The sequence below is a fragment of the Cajanus cajan genome, chromosome 10, assembly GCF_000230855.2.
Source record: "Cajanus cajan strain Asha chromosome 10, NIPB_CcT2T_4, whole genome shotgun sequence".
Taxonomy (NCBI): Eukaryota; Viridiplantae; Streptophyta; class Magnoliopsida; order Fabales; family Fabaceae; genus Cajanus; species Cajanus cajan.
Window position 1 is genome coordinate 5,821,327 of NC_138526.1, and position 16,384 is coordinate 5,837,710.

The window sequence follows — 16,384 nt, forward strand, 5'->3', positions numbered from 1 at the left end:
TGATGGAAAACAATTCTTGTCGAAGATGCTCAAGCTTGGCACGATCACCCTCGGTCTCTACCTCAATATGGGCCACTTCCTGAAAAGTGTTAGCCCATTTAGCACGAAGATCATAGGCGAGGGTGAAGGGCTTGATGAATTCTTGAAGCTCGAGATGAATTTTCGGAGGAAGATTTGGATACGCGATCAAATCATCAACCATTTGTTCAACTTCAGTTTTAAATTCAGGAACGAGAAATGCCTAGTCGAGATCCTCAACATAAGCCTTGGAATGAAATGATTCGAGCAAGGGTTGAAAGTTGGTAACTGATCGAAGCCGTATCCGGTCAAATAAATACAAGTAAATGTAATACTAGGAAGTGACTCCTAGGTCGTTCTCTCAAGGAATAATGCATTTAAGCCATAGGATTCAAGCAACGGAAATTAAAATAGAGGGGGGGGTTTTGATTGAAAAAGAAACAAATAAATGGTAACCAAACGGTAACAAACAATAAACTAAAAAGTTGGATTCCTTAACTAGATAGCTTGACCTCTTATCCTCAATTAATCTAAACATGCAAGTTACTGAGTTAAATCACATTCGAGCTCCTAATTAACCAACTAAGCGAAGATTAATTAAGAATTAAACAAAGTAAGTTGCAGTTAAGCACTTACACAACCCACTTCAATTCTCTATTTGTAAATCTCATCACAATTCACATAATCTCGTTAACTAAGCGAAAACCCAATTATATGACTTGTGAAATTAATAATGATTCGTCAATTAACTAAGCGAAAATCTAAGAACCATTCATTAAGAACTCAAATAGAGATTATGGAATGTAATTCAACTCAAAAACAACATTAAAACACCATTAACCTCAAAGAGAAGTTGCTATCCACATTAAGAAATCCAACCAAAGCTACTTAGCTACTCATAGCACTAGCTAGTAAATTAAACCCTAAGCTAATCGACATCGAGACCATAAATTCGAAATTAAACTCTCATGGGAAGCAGCAAAATAGCAATAGAAAACAACCACAAAGCATGAATACAAGCTAGAATCACAATAAACTTGAACTAAAGCAAGAAGCAACAACTAAAGAGATATTGAACTTGAAATTGTAAATTGAAAGAAGGGAAAGTGAATAACTGAAATTAGAGATTACATTTCTAACCCATGGAGAGATTCGCATCAAAGGAGTCCAAAGAAGTGTTGAAAATGAAGGAAAAAGAAAGAAGAAGAAGAAAGAAGAGACCCTAAACTAAACCTAAGAAAAAAAACTAAAAACGGAAGAGAAGGTGGAAGCAATGGGAGCAAGCCCCCGTGAGTGTGCCTCTAGCCCCTGTCTTCTGCTCTCTTTTAGGGTTTCTTAAATTACCCTTTTGCCCTTCTAGAAGGCTTGGGTCAAATTGGGCCCAAACTGATTTGAACATTGCAAAACAAGGCCCAAAACGTTTCCAGATTCCGTGGGTCATTTTCGGGCTCCATTTTGACCATCTTAGGCTTCGAATTAGGAGATGCACATTAGTGAGACATTTGTAGCTTTTTCTCTTAGCTTTCCAACGCCACTAAGATTGCTCAATTCGGAGTCCTGTAGCTCCAGATATGGCCAAAACACCGAGCAAAGGTCAAACTGTCCAGAAACAGAAATTTGATTAGTTTTGCAATTAAGCCCATAATTCAAATGACAATTAGCAAACATGATAAAACCACGAAATTAACCCTAAATGTGAGAAGTAATCAATGCCATAATGATATGAATTGAAGCACTAAATTACGGCTCATCAAATACCCCCATACTTAGCCTTTTGCACTCCTGGGCAAAATCAAATCACGAAACAACCCAACAAGAGAAACATAAGGAAGAGAAGATTTTGCTAACCAGCACGAATCCAAGGAAAATGTAAGGAACAAATAACTTGTACACTTTCAGTCAAAGCAACCAAATATCCATGAACATCATTGAAATACCTCAAAACATGATAAGCACATCAATCAGTTCAAGAGGTGAATCAAAAGCAACCAAACCTCACAGGATCACTCAAGTGTATCTCTCAAGTGTATAGTGTATAAGGTAAATGAAATTCCGCTCAATGCACTCAAGAAAGCAAGCAACACACAAGACTTGGCAAGCCTCTACAATCAAACACTCGAAAACATATACATATTCAGATCAAAAGGACTTTTCAGGGTTGTAATGGGGCCAAGGATAAGGGAGGATAAAATATGGATGAGAAGCTGAAAGCTAAAGAGAATAGAGGAGCAATGGGGAACAGGTGAAAATACAATAAAAACACACCCAAAACCCCTAATTCTAATCCTCTTCTTGACTCCACCAAACACTTTTATTTACTATTTTTTTTTTCTTTTCTTATCTTGTCTCTTTTTTTTTTTCATTTTTTTTTTTTCGAATTTGATAATGATTTTTTTTTTCTATTTTTCTATTTTATTTTTTTTTGCAAGAGACAAGATATTAAACATATTTACACAATAAAAAGTACAAGGAGCCAATAAAATCAACTAGCCAATTCACATGAATCCAATGAGCACACACGCCCCCACACTTGTTCCCAAAACAATTCCAAAGCTCCAAAATTCCCTAAGGTTAAGGTAATCATGGTTTTTCACTTAAGGCTAATGATGAGCTTCAAAACAAAGAAAAGGGATAAACATAGGCTCAAAGGGGCTATCAAGGGATTAAATCAAGGTAAGCTTATTTGGCTAGAGGATCAAGAACAAAATTGCCTTTATCACTTCCATACATGCATATCAATCAAGAATCATCAAAAAGAGTCAAGCCAAGGCACATGTGCAAGCAGTCAAGAGGCATAAAATTCCCAAGAAAGAATCATGAAGGCTCCAATCCTCACACAGGGTATATACGTCACTTTCAAAACAACCTCTCAAACCTCAAGATAAACTCAACATGCCAAGAAATACAAGAATTCAGTCCATGAAATATTCGGAAACTCAAAACCAAGAGTGAAACAAGTATTTATTACCTATACAGATCCAGGAATTCACAAGGAAAACCAAAAACGTAAAAAATAACAAAAGACCAAAAGACGTAAAAAATAACAAAAGACCAAAAGCAAAAGGTCTCCCCCCCACACTTAAACTACACATTGTCCCAATGTGACACAAACATATCAATCCAAATAATCCAGAATCAAACATATGCAGTGACACTAAAGGAAGGAGAGAAAAAGAAGACTCCCTAAATCATGGAGGATGCCAAGACACTGCAGAGATGGCATTGGGAATAACATCAGGTGAAAGATGGGAATGGGAGTGGAGCGGCGGGTGAGAAATCTCCAACATCCGATCATCTAAGGGTGGTGGATAATGATCCTTCCTCAATGGAGGTGGTGGCACAAAATAAGAACCTGCAAAAAGAAAGTGTGCTTGTGCAGAACGCACCTCACTAAATGGGTTAGATGTATCAATTAAAACAGAACCGCCCTCAATATCCATGGATACAGCTATATCTAAAGAATGTGGATGCAAAGCATTTTCAATTTCAACACAGATAGCGCATCTCATGGAATCAGAACAAACATGATGAGTGTCCATCAAAGATGGAAAATCAATATCAAGTGCAAAATTAGATATACACTCATCTTCAACGAAATCAAGGAATTCAAGAAAATCAATGTAATCAGGATGAGAAAGTAATTCGGCTCGGAAAACAGAATGATCCTCAAATGGACATTTCGAATCAAGAATATTGAACCGAACTACTATGTCACCAACTTCCATAGAACGTGTACCAGCATGGACATCAATCTTAGTTCAAGCTGTTTTCAAGAATGGTCTGCCTAAAATAATTGGAACGGAAGAACCACGGGAGAATCCCTCTTCCATATCCAATATACAAAAGTCAGCAGGAATGCAGCAGAATGCAGAATTTGTGCAGCAGAAATTGAGAATTTGTGCAGCAGAAATTTGTGCAGAATTTGTGCAGCAGAAATTTGTGCAGAATTTGTGCAGCAGAATGCAGAATTTGTGCAGCAGAATTTTGTGCAGAATTTGTGCAGCAGAAATTGAGAATTTGTGCAACAGAATTTTGTGCAGAATTTGTGCAGCAGAATTTTGTGCAGAATTTGTGCAGCAGAATTTGTTGTTCTTTAAATGCAGAACCAGATTTTAAATGCAGATGGGAATAATGCAGAACAGAATGTGAATTATTCAAATGGATCCTCCTCTGACTGTAGTCCGGTTCAGAATTCACACACTGCACTAAATCAGATTATGCAATGCAACACTCTAGACCAAACCAGAGTGCATTAATTGATTGCACAATGCTCAACAATGCAAAAAGCTACACCAAAACTAAGACTAGAACCTGAACACAAACAGAATTTCATGTGCAAAACAGAATAATGGGTCTACAACTGATGCAGAACAGAAATTAGAACCAAAATTTTCTTGTTATTTTAACATAACTTGAAACTAACTAAATGCAAAAACCAGCACAAAAACTAGAAACTAACTACATGCAGAACAATAACTAAATGCAAAAATAAACACAATTAAATATAAAGGATTATGAAATAGAATTTGAATTTGAATGCAGGACCAGCACAGCAATGACCAACAACAAAACGAATCTCCGATGCACAAGTGATATGTAACTCACACAACAGCAAGTTATTCAAATGAAAACAAGTGTTAATGCTAGGTCCATGTTACTGTTAAGTGCTACTCATCGCCATAACATGATTCAAACTAACACATAACAGAACACTAAAATTATTCAGATTTTTTTTTTTTCATTTTTTTACATCACTCCAAACTGAAATAAAACACAACTGAACACATAAACATACCGAGAATTTATTTCACTCAACGCACACACACAAACTAGAATCCTAAGACAAAAAACCATTATTCCCCGGCAACGGCGCCAAATTTGATCGAAGCCGTATCCGGTCAAATAAATACAAGTAAATGTAATACTAGGAAGTGACTCCTAGGTCGTTCTCTCAAGGAATAATGCATTTAAGCCATAGGATTCAAGCAACGGAAATTAAAATAGAGGGGGGGGTTTTGATTGAAAAAGAAACAAATAAATGGTAACCAAACGGTAACAAACAATAAACTAAAAAGTTGGATTCCTTAACTAGATAGCTTGACCTCTTATCCTCAATTAATCTAAACATGCAAGTTACTGAGTTAAATCACATTCGAGCTCCTAATTAACCAACTAAGCGAAGATTAATTAAGAATTAAACAAAGTAAGTTGCAGTTAAGCACTTACACAACCCACTTCAATTCTCTATTTGTAAATCTCATCACAATTCACATAATCTCGTTAACTAAGCGAAAACCCAATTATATGACTTGTGAAATTAATAATGATTCGTCAATTAACTAAGCGAAAATCTAAGAACCATTCATTAAGAACTCAAATAGAGATTATGGAATGTAATTCAACTCAAAAACAACATTAAAACACCATTAACCTCAAAGAGAAGTTGCTATCCACATTAAGAAATCCAACCAAAGCTACTTAGCTACTCATAGCACTAGCTAGTAAATTAAACCCTAAGCTAATCAACAACGAGACCATAAATTCGAAATTAAACTCTCATGGGAAGCAGCAAAATAGCAATAGAAACAACCACAAAGCATGAATACAAGCTAGAATCACAATAAACTTGAACTAAAGCAAGAAGCAACAACTAAAGAGATATTGAACTTGAAATTGTAAATTGAAAGAAGGGAAAGTGAATAACTGAAATTAGAGATTACATTTCTAACCCATGGAGAGATTCGCATCAAAGGAGTCCAAAGAAGTGTTGAAAATGAAGGAAAAAGAAAGAAGAAGAAGAAAGAAGAGACCCTAAACTAAACCTAAGAAAAAAAACTAAAAACGGAAGAGAAGGTGGAAGCAATGGGAGCAAGCCCCCGTGAGTGTGCCTCTAGCCCCTGTCTTCTGCTCTCTTTTAGGGTTTCTTAAATTACCCTTTTGCCCTTCTAGAAGGCTTGGGTCAAATTGGGCCCAAACTGATTTGAACATTGCAAAACAAGGCCCAAAACGTTTCCAGATTCCGTGGGTCATTTTCGGGCTCCATTTTGACCATCTTAGGCTTCGAATTAGGAGATGCACATTAGTGAGACATTTGTAGCGTTTTCTCTTAGCTTTCCAACGCCACTAAGATTTCTCAATTCGGAGTCCTGTAGCTCCAGATATGGCCAAAACACCGAGCAAAGGTCAAACTGTCCAGAAACAGAAATTTGATTAGTTTTGCAATTAAGCCCATAATTCAAATGACAATTAGCAAACATGATAAAACCACGAAATTAACCCTAAATGTGAGAAGTAATCAATGCCATAATGATATGAATTGAAGCACTAAATTACGGCTCATCAGTAACTGACTCAGGGGTTTTCTCCGAGGCAGACATACCACTCGTCCAATTCTCCAAGACATCAAAGATATTATCAACTTCGATGTCATCATTAAAAAAGCTGATCAAGTCTAAATTAGCAGAAGGAATTGAAACAGGAGGTGGCATGGAAGATTCGACGCCACCTTGGTTGGATGGTGAAGGAGTAAGAGGCCTTGGAGATATAGGACCAATCGAGTCTACACATAAAAAGAGACACAGTCATTCTTATTTTTTTATAATAATCAATAGAAGTTGTCAAAGAGGTAAAGGAAACATACCATGACCAGGACTAATGGGAGGTTTAAGCTCAAAAAATGGAGCTTCATCTTGAGAGGATTGGTGAGGAGTTTCAGTATTCACAGTTGGTTATGACAGAAGAACATCACCTTGAGCATTCTGAGGAGTATTGGCGACGCCCATAGTAACATCTGTCAAAGGAATATTGACAATGTTTAACTGAGGAGTAACCAACTGCAAAAAGGGCAAATCAAATACGGAAATAAAACACAGAGAAAGAAAAATCAATGAAGAACTCCAAACCTCTGGAGGACCCTCAGTTGAAAGTGGAATATCTTTAGAAGCGTCTCAAGAGGAGGAGATATGAATTATATCAACATCCTGTGATTAAAGAAGTATTTGTAAAGCAATCGAATGAACAGGATAGACTAGAGGAAGTGGAAATTGTGCTAAAAGCCAAATACTTTGGGGATAGATTTCATCGTATCTTTTAAAAGTTTTTCGACATTCGGCATTGGGTTCAGTTTAGTAGCATAAGTTTGTTTTCCTTTCCCCTTATCAAGTTTTCTTGTTGTCGAAACCTGAAGGAATAGAAAGACAAGTAAGGAATAGAGAGAAAGATGAGTAAAGGGAAAACATGAAGAGGACAAGAAAACATGAAAAGGAAAAATATAAGATACTTACAATCTTGCCACTTGTCGAATCAGCCTTGGTTCTTTGTTTTTTAGAGGTCTCGAAACCCTGGAAAAGGGAAAGAGGTATTAAGAAAGATTTTTTCTATGTTAAGTAAAGTGGATTAGAAATTATACCTTGTTGTAAGGAAATTTTATTAGAAACAGTCTTCCTTTTTCGAGTTTTTAATGAAGAACCATCGTCATCATCATCCTCACTTTCCCATTGGGGGGTCTCATCAAGGTGTTGAGGAACACGTTGAGGGACAACAACTATGCAAGATAGAAATAAGGATCAAATATTGACAAGGAAGATAACATTAAGGGTGTTTGTTACAGACATCTACCAGCTGGTGGAAGGTTGCGGTTATCGACCCAACATAAAGGCCACCATCTCTCTCGAGGAAAATCGTACACGGAACATCTCGCATAAGTAACTCGATCTTTTACATAAATTTTTTTGCGTTCGAGGTAAAAAGGATCGAGAGTCTTCACCCAAGGAGGGTAAGATAAATGTTTAACTAGACCAAAACGAGTATTAGGGAGAAGAGGAATATTTTTGGGACAAAATTTTTTAAAATTTGTTTTCCCTCGAGGGTTGATAGTTTTCTTTGAGCGAATGTTCCTTTGTATCATTTTCGATAAAGAGACAGAAGCATCAAAAATGGTTCGACCAAGATTGTCGGGTCGATAAAAAACTTTAAAAAATTGCTCGAATTGATAAATAATATTACGATTCTTGTAAGTACCTGGTAGTTTTGGGCCCTGCGAAGAAAGAGAAGAATTAATCAGCTTCTTTAGAAAATCATCGAAGGTGAACATTTTGTCAACATAATATTCACACCACCAACGAAGAAAGCACATTGACACTATAAAAGAAGTAGAGAAGGTGCAGGGAGTAAGGGAAAGTTGTTTGTCATGACGTAAGATAAAATCCAAGACATCTTTATAATCTCCTTTCTCGATACAAATATCAACATCTATTCTTTCTTTACGACAAAATGGAAGAGGCTTCATTTGGCAGAGACCAAATTGTCGAGCAAATAGTTGGGGTTGGTAAGGGTAGATCCTAACATCTTTTTGTCGCATCCTAGACAAAATAACATCCCATGATAAAAAACCAAACCACATATCAACAGAATCTGGAGAAATACTTCCAACTTGGTTGTTTTCCCGAAGCCAAGAAGGCCCTGTTAAATTGGAACGAATAAAAAGAGCCAAATCTTCAGTGAACTCACTGAAACTAAGGAATGCTTGAATATATTTGGCAAAATTCTTGATTGAGCGCTTTCGAGGTGTAAGGGTGGTTAAACGAGCCCCTTCAAGTTGACACATCGGAGAAAGAAAAGATGAAGTTAGCAAGAGTTTTTTTCTCCAGAATTGCATTAAGCCACAATTGTAACAACCATAGTGGCCCAGAAAGATTACGAGGACCAGATTCACGAAAAAGACTCTCTGAAGCTTCGTCGAGGGAAGAGTATAAAGAGGCCAACAATAATTTACTCAAACAAATCTTCTTTTGTCAGTGTAAATCTTGGGCCAAAACGTAATAGTACTTAGGAACTTGAAGAGAAGGAGTGCAGAAAACACAAGCAGATAGCCAATACATCAAAAAGGCAATATGCTCTGAAGTCGAAACGAGGGTATCCAATTTACCCATGTGCGCGTTGATGAAGGCCAGGTAAGTCTTTTTATCCCAAGAAATAGAAGTTTCTTTTATAGAAATCTCTTCCTCGAGTGCATCTGGATAAAACTTATCCCCTATAGGTGCTAAACCAGTAATAGCAACAATATCTAACAAAGTGGGACATACGAAACCACACGGAAATTCAAAATCTCTAGTCTCTCTATTCCAAAAGAAGATTGCAGAGAGGAGCATTTGAGGATAAAAAATATTCAAGTCAAATTTAGAAAGTTGAATGAACTCAGATATGCCAGCACCTACCCATACAGAATGCATTGAACGCTCTACGCGTTCTAACCATTGCAAGTGCCTATCTTTAGTGGGTGGGAACGCACTAAAAATTTTAGTGGTATCACTAAACAAGTTCAAATCTATCATGGGAGAGTAAATAAAAGGCAAGGTATAAGAATCTTCAGGGAGTAATGTATTACCAAACTTTTTTCTATTCTGACCCATGAACGGACCTAGAAAAGCATGGATAGTACCATCTTGAAGAGAGAAAGGGAGGAGTACCTGTGAATGAAAGATCTTGAGATTTTTTTCTTCCATGCCTGGAATAGGAACGAAACTCTCATCACCATCCTTCACAGTACAGGTAGTAGCATTGGACATTAGTAAAGGAAGAGATTGTGTGGATGAGGTAGAGACTAATGTAGGAGAAAGACCAGAAGCAGTGGCTGAAGTGGAAGCAGCGGAGGAAGCCATGGTAGCACTGAAGAACAAGAAGGGTAAAGAAAGCAAGAACGAAGAAGAATGAAGAACCCTTGTGCACAATGAAAACGGTAAAAATGATTTTACCCTAGGTGAAATCTTTTAAACAAGTCAAATGGGCCTAAGCGTAAATTGGGCCAACAGACCAAGCTATCAAGTCAGCCGCCAAAACAGTTCAAATCAAACGGACCAAAAACCTAAGGAAAAGTGAGCATGCGCCGTCAAAATTGATGAGGGAGTAGTAAAATTTAAATGAAACACTAACCGCATTTAAGAGATGCTCAGAATAGGGTTTCATCGAACAGAAGTAAGAAGCTTTAGCCTTTTAGACCTAGAGTTGAAAGAAGGATTTTTTGAAAGGTGAAGAGATAAATAGGAATTTAGTTCTAACTCGATTTAACATACTTCTCGAAACTAAATTCCTAGGGGGGAATCTGTTGGGGGCACTTGAAACAAATTCTCTCGAAATCTACTCGAAAAAACAAATGGGAATACATGTCCTACAGATAAAGATCGAGCTAGACGAAAAGAACGTGGGTGTTCGAGGGTAGGTCGAGTAGTTCTAATAAAGGTTGCTTGAGCAGTTTGGGACAGTTACACTTAGGCAGTTACTAAGCCTAGTCAAAGAAATAAAGAAACATGGGATGAACGGTTACGAGAGTTTACATGTAAGCCACATAATTAGCGTAGTGGATAGCGGTTACGCGCCCACGATGAACTTGCACAAAATTAATTGCTCTCGACTGGTTCTATAAATATGAGAAGCATGCTACTTCACAGAGGTCAGAAAAAATCATACTTACACTCTCAAGCACTCACCGCCTGTGCATATGGCTTTCGTGCATGGAATTGCTGGGTATGACAACTTCTTGGCCATATTTTCTTTCTTTTCCTAGGATTAGTGTAGTTTCGTTTAAATTTCGTAGTTTGTAGTTCATTTAATCATGATATTGTAACTTGATAATTATGTGAATTGGACAATGATTTGTATTGCTAATATATTAATTGTTCATTCCGTTCATCTGAGTGTCTATATGCATGAAAATTGTTGTTTGATAATTGTTTATGAAAATCTGGAAACAGATGCTTATTAGTCACTTTGTCTCGTCTATCTACGTTCTTAAGAGAGTTTAATTGTAAAATACCTAAATTGAAACAATTTCGTGCTAGTTCAAATAAAAAGAACTCGTAAACGAATTCCACCATAATCATGTATGTTAGAGAATGTGTTACTAACTCTCCTTAAAGGATTTACTATATAGAGGTTTCATACACTTGAGTTCCTCACCTTGGTGGCTCCAATCTTGTTTGTTGAGAAGGAGGATGGATCCTGGTGTGTAGATTATCAACAATCTAGTTTGAAATAGTTGTTTTAAGAATAAAAATAAAAATAAAAAATTCACTGCTTCCTCTACAAAACATATTTTCAAATTTGCTACGAAGAGGGAAGATCAAATCCTAGAAACCAACTCATAATGGTCTCCAATTCTTCACACTTTTGCTCAGTGGAGAAGGCATACTAGCAGACCAAGATTCCAGATCAGGCAAAGGTCCTGTAAGTGCCATAAAATTTTCACCATTTTTCTTTGGCATTCTCTTCCAACATAGCTGAGAAATTCAAAAATACAAACTGTAAGCATCCTTATATATGACATTATAAAATTACAGAGAATATAGGATGTTAAACTGACATCAATACAACAAGTATTCATAAAAGAAAGATAAATTTTCAATGCAATACCTAATTGTTTAAATTGGAAATTTCAAAAGGATCCAATAATAAAGATCATGACCAATACAACTTCAGCATCGCTGCTGCTTTATTTTTTTTATCTTGAAATCCCATGATTAATTGCATCTTTTGCTCCCAAAGTTACATAATATCCCAAATTTTGTCCCTAGAGAATCTCTTTTGTGAATTGTGCCCCAATTTATAAAATATCATAAATTTTGTCTTCACATAAAAAATTGTGAGGTTTAAAGGAAAAATTGTCACAAAGTTGTCTTAATTGTAATGGCTAAAAGAAAAAATAGCCACAAAATTGTATTCATGGTGGCAGTTTTCCACATGATGGCAAAATTTGCGATGTTTTGTAAATTAGGGGGCAAGCTTTGCGGTAAAAAATAAATCTTTGGGAGCAAAATTTGTGAGATTGTGAAACTTTGGAGGTAAATATTGCGACTAAGCTTAAATAAATTTGTAAATATTTGAATTTCAAAAAAAAATCATTTTTCCATTTTATACAATTGATAGGTACACTGAACTTCAATTGAGGAGTCACATTTCAAATCATGCATAACCAGATTACAACAGAAATGCAAGTATTTGATAGCAAATATCTGTCTTGTTTGTATTAGTGTAACTTAATCTCCTCATAATATAAAGTTCTGAGGCACAAAGAACCCTTGATAGTTGATATCCTATCACCATCTAAATGCAGTACTATTTTGTGGACCATGCATCATAATTGTACCGGGAGGACCCTATCGGTCACGTTGACCAACACGTGCCGTTCCGTCAAACACCCATGCGAACTGGACCATACCCAAGGCTGACGTTAGCATCGGCCCGACTGAAGGCCGATGCAAACAGCATGATGCATCCCCGCATCCTACGTATCGGCTCGGCCCAATGCCGATCCGATAAGATTACCAAGTAAACGTTTACCAGCCCGGTCAACAGTCGAAGACATGCAACCTCCCAAGCATTAGCCTGTCGGCTCGGCAATGTGCCGATAGGTTAAACGGGTTAGAGTACAAATCATAGTTAACAAGGACAAGTGCCCAATTAAGACATGATTAGCTGATTAGCATCGTATTACCTAATTTGGTAAAGAGTAGAATAGGCCCACCACGTTCAGGCCCATGTCAGGTATTATAAATAGGTCACACGTAACGAGGTACGTCACTGTTCATTAATTATCCTAGAATATCGTGCTTGTCCTGACTTGAGCGTCGGAGTGCCTTTTGCAGGTACCTCCCCCCTCTGAAGAATCCGTTTGAAGTATCCATTCGGCCCTTCTTACCAAGAAGACTACGAGTGTACCCTTGAGCAGGTACATTTTGGCGCCCACCGTGGGGCCGAACCGAAAGCATTGCAGAAGCATCGAAAGTTTACGAGTAAAAGAATCATGGTAAAGACAAGGAATACTAATTTTGAAGGGCAACAGTCTGAAGAGGAGCACCAGTCCGGGGCCGAGACGGTTGAGGAGACAAACTTGACCGATATGGTACGCCAGATGAAAGAGGAAATGATCGCCATGAAACAGCATCGAGAGAGAGATGCCGCCGAGATGGCCGCATTGAAAGAAGAGAATGCTGCTCTAAAAAACCAATACCGAGACCCCACATGGAAACCATCTGAGACGACCCACACTCAGGGATCATTCCACTCGCACGGTCATCACACCTCTATTCCTCATACCTCTGTCGCGCCCCCAGGCATCCATGCTTCGATCGGAAGACCGGCACAGCCAATGCCGGCCGGGGCACACCGACATCCATTTACGCCGAACATCATGCAATCGGCACTTCTTGACCACTAGAAGTCCCTGCCCCTTGACAAATACGATGGTACAACCGACCCAGATGAACACGTGGATGTGTTTTTGACACAGGTTACCTTGAGCACCACCGATGATGCCGCGCTATGCCGAATCTTTCCGACATCCTTGAAGGGGCGAGCGCTGAGTTGGTTCACTCGGCTCCCAGCCAATTCTATCGACTCATTCGGCACGCTGGCCTCCCAGTTCACAATCCAGTTCGCCACCAGCCGCCCTCATCAGTTGACCTCGTTGGCATTAGTTAGCATTCGTCAAGATAGAAAGGAGTCTCTTCGGACGTTCATGAGCCGATTCAACAAAGCGGCTCTCAAAATCCGAGACCTAAACCCTGCTGTGGCTCTACATCATCTCACAACCGCTCTAAAACCGAGTCCCTTTGCCAACAGCATCTGCAAAAAACCGCCGACCGATATGGATGACTTGCGGCGACGAGCCGATAAATACATGCAAATGGAAGAATTAGCAGAGTTCCGCAATCAAGCCAGAACGGAGACAGCCGCTAAGCCGGAAAAGCCGACTGAAAACAATTTTTGGAGCCTTCCGAAAGAATTAGCATCCCGCGAGAGGCCCCCTCGTGGCCCAAGGTATTCACAATACACACCGCTCAATACCAGTCGGTCGGCAGTGCTAGAGCAAGCGTTGACCTCAGAGGTCCTGGCCGTCCCGAAACGAGCTTCGACCCCTCCTAGGGCCGATACAACGAAGTCTTGCAGGTATCCCTGCAATCGAGGGCATTCAACAGAAGAATGTGCGGCCTTAAAGGATAAGATAGAAGATTTGATCAAACAGGGACATTTGCAAGGTTTCGTTGACCGCTCGAACTCATCCCGAAACACCCACCGGTCACGACGGGACGATCAAGCTGAACAAAGAACAGAAAGTCGTTCGTATCGAGAACGCAGTCGGTCTAGAGAAAGGCGAGAAGAGCCTTCAACGCAGCCTCGCCGGGTCATCAACACCATTGTCGGCGGCTTCGCTGGTGGCGGTTCGTCTTCGTCCGCGCAGCGTAGACACTTACGGGCCGTTCGGCATGTGCATGCCGTCGAAACTGTTCGTCGCCGCCTACCCACTATAACTTTCACCGAGGCCACTCCTCGGGGACAGCCCGACCCCCGAGCCTCGATAGGGCACATGTTTCCATTATGATTATAATAAAATCATTCTTTATTATTTCTTACTGCTTCTCTTCTTGCTTATAATAAAATTCTAGACCACATTATTTTAACCCTGTTTGAATAAGCATGAATGAGGTTAAGATTGTCATCTTAACAATAAACCCGCATCATTTTTATGTGGAAGTGTGTGTGACAACTTGGAGCACCTTCCCTTGGCCTCGACAAGTGCCATCATGGATAAAAAGAAATCCTTTAAAATAAAAGAAGCTCGGCAGGAAACCCAAAAAGGGGGCTGCGCAAAAATAAGAGCAAAAGACCCGCTAGGAATCCCACGAAAGGGTGACCTAGGCAAAAGTTAGGGTTGCAAAAATGAACAAAAACAAAAGTCCGCTAAAACGCCACAAAAGGGTGTTTTAGGCAAAAATAAGGACAATCAAAAAGCAAAAGAAATCCATGATGGTACCATGAGCCGAATTCAAAAAGAAAGGTTCAAGGGGAGCTATCTAAGTTGTCAAAATCACATCGTCAATAAACAAGATTTTATTAACTTCATAAGTGTTTAATCAAACAAGCCTAAACACATAAGCCTACCTTGGCCAGCCATTCTTACAAAAACCATTTTTCAAAATAAAAATAAAACCCCTCTAAAATACAAACTTTCGAAAAATATCCTTCCCTTCTTTTCTCTCTTGTCCCAAACGATTTTAGGATAATCTAGTGGAAACATGGAGATATAGTGGTCAATAGGAGGGTTGACATGTCTTCTAAAGGAAGGGAAGAATCACTGGGTTGATGACGCCCATCTTGATATAACACGCATCATTCCTCGGTTATGTAAATCGGCAGCGCACAACCCGTCTGGAGGAATGGCAAAACTCAAACAGAGAAACGCATCGGTTAATTCTTTTGAAAAATGAATCAAATAGAATTAGGTGCATCATACCGCATACATGCATACAGATGATAGGTGTACTGGAAGATCACTTATTCTCTGTTTATTGAAAAAACAAAACCAACAAAAAAAAACAAAAAAACAAAAAAACAAAAAAATATAAACTTCAGAAAAAACAATGCGCCCGTATCATGTTCAGTACACCCGTACTAAAATCAGGGTTATGAACAAATTTTCAACTCAATACGGGCGTACCGAAATGAATACGACAGCATTGGCCATAACGTCCACACCAATACGGGCGTATTGAATTCAATACGGCCCGTATTGGTCCATTCTCATTCATCACAGCATTCTTCATTCCTCTATCTATATTGTCTGTGAGTGTGTTTGAGATCCCTCCAACAGAAAAAGCCGAAAAATCGACAAAAAAGGCAAAAATACAGAAAAAGCCAAAAATCAACAAAAAGGGCAAAATACAGAAAACCCAACAAATTGTACAGAATAACTGAGCCTGGAGAGGCTTGCCGAAATAATACTCTCTCAGAATAACTGAGCCTGGAGAGGCTTGCCGAAATAATACTCTCTCAGAATAACTGAGCCTGGAGAGGCTTGCCGAAATAATACTCCCTCATCAGAATAATTGAGCCTGGAGAGGCTTGCCGAAATAATACTCCCCAGAGATATCTCAGCTCACTCTCATGGATCAAAATCCCCAGTAAGAGCTACCAAAGCAAGACCAGTAAAATTCCCCAATGGAAGCATGGTCGCCCAAACACGAAATATCCAAGCCAAAGGACTCAGACTTCCTCAGTGGAAGGTAGCTTTCCAACTCAAGCGATGAGTGAAGCTAAGCCTGCAGAGGCTTCCTAAATAATACTCTGGGATACGTCAAATCCTCAATCCACATTTGCCTACTCAGAGGCACTCCTTCAGAAAGCGGAAAAATCAAAAAGATTAACAACCATTCCCCAAGCGGAATCCGGCACTCAGCCGCACTGAACATCAAGATCATTCGCCTACTCAGAGGCACTCCTTCAAAAAGAGGAAAAATCGAAAAAATCAATAATCATTCCCCAAGCGGAATCCGGCTTTCAGCCAATCACTGAACATCAAGATGATACGCCTAAC

General features: G+C 38.9%; 1 protein-coding gene across 4 annotated transcripts in view; it reads right to left on the reverse strand.

Moving 5' to 3' along the window:
* Positions 1–1,129: 1,129 nt before the first annotated feature.
* Positions 1,130–16,384, reverse strand: part of LOC109792768 (uncharacterized) — a 32,354-nt gene continuing 17,099 nt past the window's right edge. Inside the window, exons 1-5 of one of the 4 annotated variants that reach the window (XM_083065286.1) lie at positions 6,921–11,157; positions 6,659–6,808; positions 6,398–6,577; positions 5,739–6,206; positions 1,130–1,617 (exon numbers count right to left, since the gene is read on the reverse strand). In XM_083065286.1, the coding sequence (XP_082921412.1) occupies positions 7,622–8,674 (1,053 nt within the window). In that variant the 5' untranslated portion in view covers positions 8,675–11,157 and the 3' untranslated portion in view covers positions 1,130–1,617; positions 5,739–6,206; positions 6,398–6,577; positions 6,659–6,808; positions 6,921–7,621. Of the gene's footprint in view, positions 6,207–6,397; positions 6,578–6,658; positions 6,809–6,920; positions 11,292–14,883; positions 15,220–16,384 lie in introns of those variants that run through there. The other 3 variants (XM_083065287.1, XM_083065285.1, XM_083065288.1) reach the window with 3 other exon arrangements.